The 6,000-nt window shown below is 49.5% G+C and overlaps 1 protein-coding gene across 1 annotated transcript in view; it reads right to left on the reverse strand.

Moving 5' to 3' along the window:
- LOC149865236 (uncharacterized) overlaps nucleotides 1–4,592 on the reverse strand; it is a 28,590-nt gene extending 23,998 nt beyond the window's left edge. The window contains exons 1-2 of the mRNA XM_090048105.1: nucleotides 4,351–4,592; nucleotides 2,465–2,537 (exon numbers count right to left, since the gene is read on the reverse strand). Of these exons, the coding sequence (XP_089904231.1) occupies nucleotides 2,465–2,537; nucleotides 4,351–4,430 (153 nt within the window). The 5' untranslated portion in view covers nucleotides 4,431–4,592. The remainder of the gene's footprint in view (nucleotides 1–2,464; nucleotides 2,538–4,350) is intronic.
- Nucleotides 4,593–6,000: the final 1,408 nt, after the last annotated feature.

Consider the following 6,000-nt stretch of genomic DNA (forward strand, 5'->3'; position numbering starts at 1 on the left):
TCTGGCTGAGCTGCATTTTGTACATGAAGCAGGAAAGTGTCTCCCATTCTTCATACAAAATCACAAGAAACCTGTACTAGAAGGGACCTCAGGAGGTCCCATATAATCCATACCCCCTGCTCAGTGCAGCACCTTCCTACTCTAAATCATGATCAACAAGTGCTCATCTAAGATGTCTGAAACCTGCATGAGCAGGCCCCTCACATGGCTACCAGGCACAATGCCCAGCATATCACAAACTCCCTTTAACTTGCCTCAGGTAAAACAAAAGTTTGAGGTCACTAGAAGTGTCCTGCCACTGCAAGGACAAGAAGTTTGTTAGGATATATTGGAGAGATCCAGGAGGAAGACCGAGCCCCTTAGATAAAAGAATGCAAAAACTGCATGGCTCATGTTTTCCTTCCCATCAGGCTTTAGCACAGGGGCAGGCAATTATTTTGGGCAGAGGGCCACTGATGAGGTTTGGTGAGCTGTTGAGGAGCACATGGGTAGCCCTGCCCCTTGAATTTTGCCCCTCCTCAGGTCACCATCTTGGGACCAGAAGTCCTACCCCTAAACCCTGACCTTTTTTACCAGAAGTCCCTGAGCTCGGCTCCCGGGCAATACTCCTTTTGGGAGTGGGGAGTGCTTAGAACCAGAAAAAAATCGAACAAATCATACACTAAAAGCCAAACACCTACTAAAACATATTTTAATTTTATTATAAAAATATTTTTGAAATGAGCTGTGTTTGTTTAAAGAACATAAAGGTGATTGCATAATAACTCAAAAATAAATTCTTAGTTTCTTATATTGTCTAGAGGGTTGTGACTAGGTGTGCGTGTATACGTGTCTGTGGTCAGCATTCCCTCTAAGCTGTGTGGTGTGTGCAACTGTGCAGGCTCACCTGTCAGCATGGTATGAGCATGCCTGCACAGCCACACACACCACGCAGCTTAGAGCGAACGCAGTGTGGTGTGAGGGGGTGTGTGTGTGGTGGGGTGTGGGAGAGTGTGAGGTGTGTGGGGAATTTGTGAAGGGTGTGGCTATCTTTGTGGGGCATAGGGTATGTTGGGGGGCCTTGTGTGGTATGTGTGGGTGTGTGGCTCTGGAACACATTGGTCTCTGGAACACACTGTCCTTTCCTGCAGTCAACGCAGGGAAGTGTATGTGTGGAGAGGGGAGGGGGCATTTTTTGGGTGTGAGGGAGAGTTGAAAGTGTGTGGGGACCCCACACACTTGCACACTTCCCCCATGGCACATCCAGGAGTGCATCCCTTTGCCAGGCAGGCTCTATTCCCTGCACTCCCCAGCATGCATGAGGCAGGGAAGGGAAGCACCAGGCACTGCAGGTGGCTCCTTTCCCCACCCCAGTTGGCTCCAGTGCCTGGGGAAGCTCTCCTGTGCCTGGCACTTCCCTCCCATGCCACGCGAGTGTGGGGAGTGCTGGTGATTCAGATGGCTGACTGGGGCCTGCATCCCTCACCATGATGTGCAGCATTGGTCAGAACCAGGCACCAGCACCACCCTACTGCTGCTGCTGCCCCTGCTGCCTGCCAGAGCGATGTGGCATGGGATTGGGGGTGTGGGAAGGGTTCCCTAAACTCCTCCACCCTCCCTCACATCCACATCCTACCCAGCCAATCTCCACAGTGCCCCTACCCCCTGGGTGTGGGCTTTGTACTGCTGCCAGCCCCATTCTTCATACTCCCACCCAGCTGCACCTGCCACCCCTGTCCCTGCCCTGCCTACCCCCCCTCCCCTGCTGCTTTCCTACCTGCTGCCCAGAGGAAATGGGACACCAGAGAAGCCTGAAACAACAGTCCCACCTGGTGGTGGCAGAACCAGGTCCTTCCACCCATGAGAGTGGCAGCAAGGCATAATAAGGTATGTTGAGGGCAGATATAAGCACCTTGCTCCTACCTTCGTAGTTGGAAGGGCTGGGTGGGGTACAATTCACTGGGGAGTGCCGAGGGCTGGATGAAACTGCCTGGTGGGCTGGATCTGGCTCATGGGCTGTACTTTGCCTACCCCTGATATAATATCTCTCCTGCACAGTGTGCACAATGTCCTTTCACTGGGGCTCTCACTGGCTCCACCACCCCCTGCACTATCAGGGTGCCTTCAAATGATCTGAACAGCTTCACAGGTGAATGTGGGTGCATGGCTGTGTTGCTTTTTCCTTGCCTTGCAGGGCCCTCCAAGGGGCTGGCTGCCTCTGGTGACAGGCACCTTATGCTTCTGGCCAACCAACAGCTCAGCTCCAGCAGAGCAGGGAAGGGAATGCTCACCCAGATGTGCCTGTAGGTTGGTTGGTGGGGAGGGCATTTTTCTGGAGTGTGGGGTGTGTGAAATGGCCTCTCTGTTGGCTGCACTAGCCTTGAGCTCTGCTTTCCTGATTTGTCAATGCCTGCTCTAACCACTAAACTGTCAGGTAAAAAGGAACAACCCAGCTTAGGTTGGTGTGTATGTTTTTTACACTTACCCCCTCTGTTTTTTCCAGGGAGTCATAGCTGGGCATTTCTTTCCCAAGATGAAAGTCCTTATTGAGGTTTTTCCTGTAAAATGAACAGAATTAGTTAATGTACCTGGAAGCTAAACACAAGTCCCAACCTGAATGTGTTGTGTTTTGTCTGTGCAAGCTACAGGGAGGTTTATTGCTTTGGCACTTGGATTCTTCCTCAGTTGTGGTGAGCAAAAGGACATTCCAAACTACTGGCATGGGTCAGAGTCAGGCCACACTGGCCAGCACAGACTAACTATATTGTGGGCATAAGGTAAAACTCTTATCAGCTGTGAACACCAGATTCAACCATAAAAAAAATTATCTTAGATCCACAGAAGAACATTCAGAGATTTCACAGCAGTTCTTCTTGTATGTGTGTATTTATACAATGCCATAAACATACCTGGCTTTTTAACAGAGGATGGAAGACAACAGGGATTTTGAATGCACAAATGGCAATAAGATATCTGTCCATGCCAGGGAGAATTATACCCCAACCTGAGTATTTGAAAAATCTCTCTCCTTGTCCCTACTGTATGAGTACAGAATATGGCGTATGTGATGCCTAGTACACCTTAATATCTGAGCATCAAACAGTCTAAAAAAAAAAAAAAATCCCCAGGGCTGAGGTGATTAGGTGATTAGAAACAGTCAGCATGTATTCACTAAGGACAAGTCGTGCCTGACCAATTTGATTGCCTTCTATGATGAGATGGCTAGTTCTGTGGATGTAGGGAGACCAGTGTATGTTGCAAACCTTGAATTTAGCAAGGCTTTTGATATGTTTTCCCACAACATTCTTGCAGGCAAGCTAAGGAAGTATGGGCTGGATGAACAGACTGTAAGGTGGACAGGAAACTGGAGGGAGCATCAGGCTCGGAGAGTAGTAAGTAATGGTTCAATGCTTAGTTGGCAGCTGGTATCATCAAGTGGAGTGCCCCAGAGGTCGGTCCTGAGTCTGATTTTATTCAATATCTTCACCAATGACCTGGAAGATGGCATAGAGTGCACCCCCAGCAAATCTGAGATGGCATCAAGCTGGGGGAAGTAGTAGATCAACTGGAGGGTAGGGCTAGATTCAGACAGAACCCAACAAATTGGAGGATTGGATCAAAAGAAATCTCATGAGGTACAACAAAGATAAATGCAAAGTCCTGCACTTAGGACAGAGCAATCCCATGCACTGGTACAGGTTGGGGGCTGACTGGCTGGGCAGCAGCTCTGCAGAAGAGGGCCTGGGCATGGCAGTGGACAAGAAGCTGAATATGAGCCAACAGGATGCCCTTTTTGTGAAAAAGGCTAATGGCATAATAGGCTGCATTAGTAGAAGCATTGCCAGCAGTTCACGGGAAGTGACCCCCCTCTGTTCAGCACTAGTGAGGCCACATCCAGAGTCCTGTGTCCAGTTTTGAGCCCTGCACTACAGGCAGGATGTGGACAAATTGGAAAGAGTCCAGGGGAGGGCAAGGAAAATGGTTTGGGGGCTGGGGCACATGACTTCTGAGAAGAGGCTGAGGCAACTGGGCTGATTTAGTTTGTTGAAGAGAAGACTGAGGGTGGATTTAATAGAGAAGAGTGCAACCACCCTACAGGAAGTTGAAGGCTGCTATTAAACCTCCCTCAGTCTTCTCTTCTCTAACATAAATAAGCCCTTTTCCTTCAGCCTCTCCTCACAATTCCTGTCCCCCCAATCTCCAATCATTTTTGTTGCCCCCTGCTAAACTCTCTCCAATTAGTTCACATGCTTTCTGTAGTGGCAGCCCAAAACTATCCTAGTTATTCCACTGCGCTTTCATCCTTGTTGGCACCCTGTCTATGCCTCTCCCCCAGCAATCTCTCTCTCTCTCCCCTCTTACTCACGCTACCTTTGGGGATCTGCTCCAGCTGGTAGAAGAGAGCAGTGCTGTGCCTTCAGCTTCTCCGGTGTTTCCAATTCCCGACTCATGCTCCAAGCAGCTGGCCTTGCACAGAAATGACAGGGCTCTTCTGGCTTCTCCTTTCTAGCAACAGTGTCATGTGAACCCGAGATTCAACTGAAGTGAAACCAGAAAAAAAAGAGAGAGAATGATGTTGTGGCGGAAACTGCTATCCACATCCAGACTGGAACTGGGCTGCTGCTACCAAACAGTCACGAATCTTTGCTACATGAACCATTTTGAATGCTACAGGAAGGGGAGGGGGTGCAGAAAGGAAGCAGCAGATATACGTATTCAGCATGAAACTGAAGTCCCTGCTGCTTAACACTGAACAGCAAGAACCAGGATGAGCAGTTCAAGGGACAGTTTCACCGTCCCTTCCCAGTGAAAGGTAGACTTAACTGATGGGACTTTCCAAGAGCCACATTGCAACCCTTGTGTGGGAAATACTCTGTGCAAGGAGAAGAAGAGCTGAAGAACATGGAAAGCTTGTTGAACTCTCTGCCAACTCTGCAGCTGGTCCAATGTAAGATACCACCCCAAAAGAAACACTTGCCTCTCCTAGTGTTTGACATCTTACAAAAAGCTACTGACCAGCTCAGATGGTCCCTGGACAGCCCAGAGGGGGAGGTACATGGGACCAGGAGGAAGAGAGAAAAGTAACTTTTCTCCATACATAACCATGTCTAACCTTGCATGTGGATATCACATGGCATCTTAGAAAAACTTTTTCCCAAGACTCCCTCACTGAACACCCCCTGCACTGGACCATGAGACCTGCTCCATTCTCCTGTATAAAAGCGTGGGCCACATGCCCAGCCTGTGCTAGGTCTTTTTCATGCTTCTCTACCTGGTTATTCTGGGCACAGGCTGAGAATCAGCCTGTGTGCATGCACACCCTGACAGCATGTTGGAAACCCTAAATAGAAGCCCACATCCATGCATACCAGCCATAAATCAGCAGTCTAATCCACTCTCCTTTTAGAGCATAAATGCAACAGGAGTGTCAATAACAGTCAAAAGAAACAGAAAGGGCTCTAGACATAGGGTAGGAAATTCATAGTTTCATAGTAGCTAGGGTCAGGAGGGACCTGAACAGATCATCTAGCCTGACGCCCTCCCACAGACAGGAATGAATGCTGGGTTCACAAGACCCCAGACAGGTGATCTTCCAACCTCCTCTTGAATTTGCGCAAGGTAGGGGCGAGGACAACTTCCCTGGGAAGCTGGTTCCAGATTTGGGCCACCCTAACTGTAAAATATTGCCTTCTGATCTGTAGCCTAAACCTATTTTCCATCAGCTTATTACCATTGCTCCTCATCACCCCAGGTGGAGTTGGGGAGCAAAGGATTCTACCTATCTGCTGTTGATCTCTCCTGATGAGTTTGTAGGCAGCCACCAGGTCCCCCCTCAGCCTCCTTTTGCTGAGGCTGAACAGGTTCAGGTCCCTCAGTCTCTCCTCTTAGGGCCTGTCCTGCTGCCCTCTCACCAAGTGGGTGGCCCTCCTCTGAACCCTCTCCAGGCTGGCCACATCCCTCTTGAAGTGTGGTGCCCAGAACTGGACACAGTACTCCAACTGCGGCCTGACCAGTGTCACG

The sequence above is a fragment of the Crocodylus siamensis genome, chromosome 5 (genome assembly GCF_052110815.1).
Source record: "Crocodylus siamensis isolate JL-2025a chromosome 5, ASM5211081v1, whole genome shotgun sequence".
NCBI lineage: Eukaryota > Metazoa > Chordata > Crocodylia > Crocodylidae > Crocodylus > Crocodylus siamensis.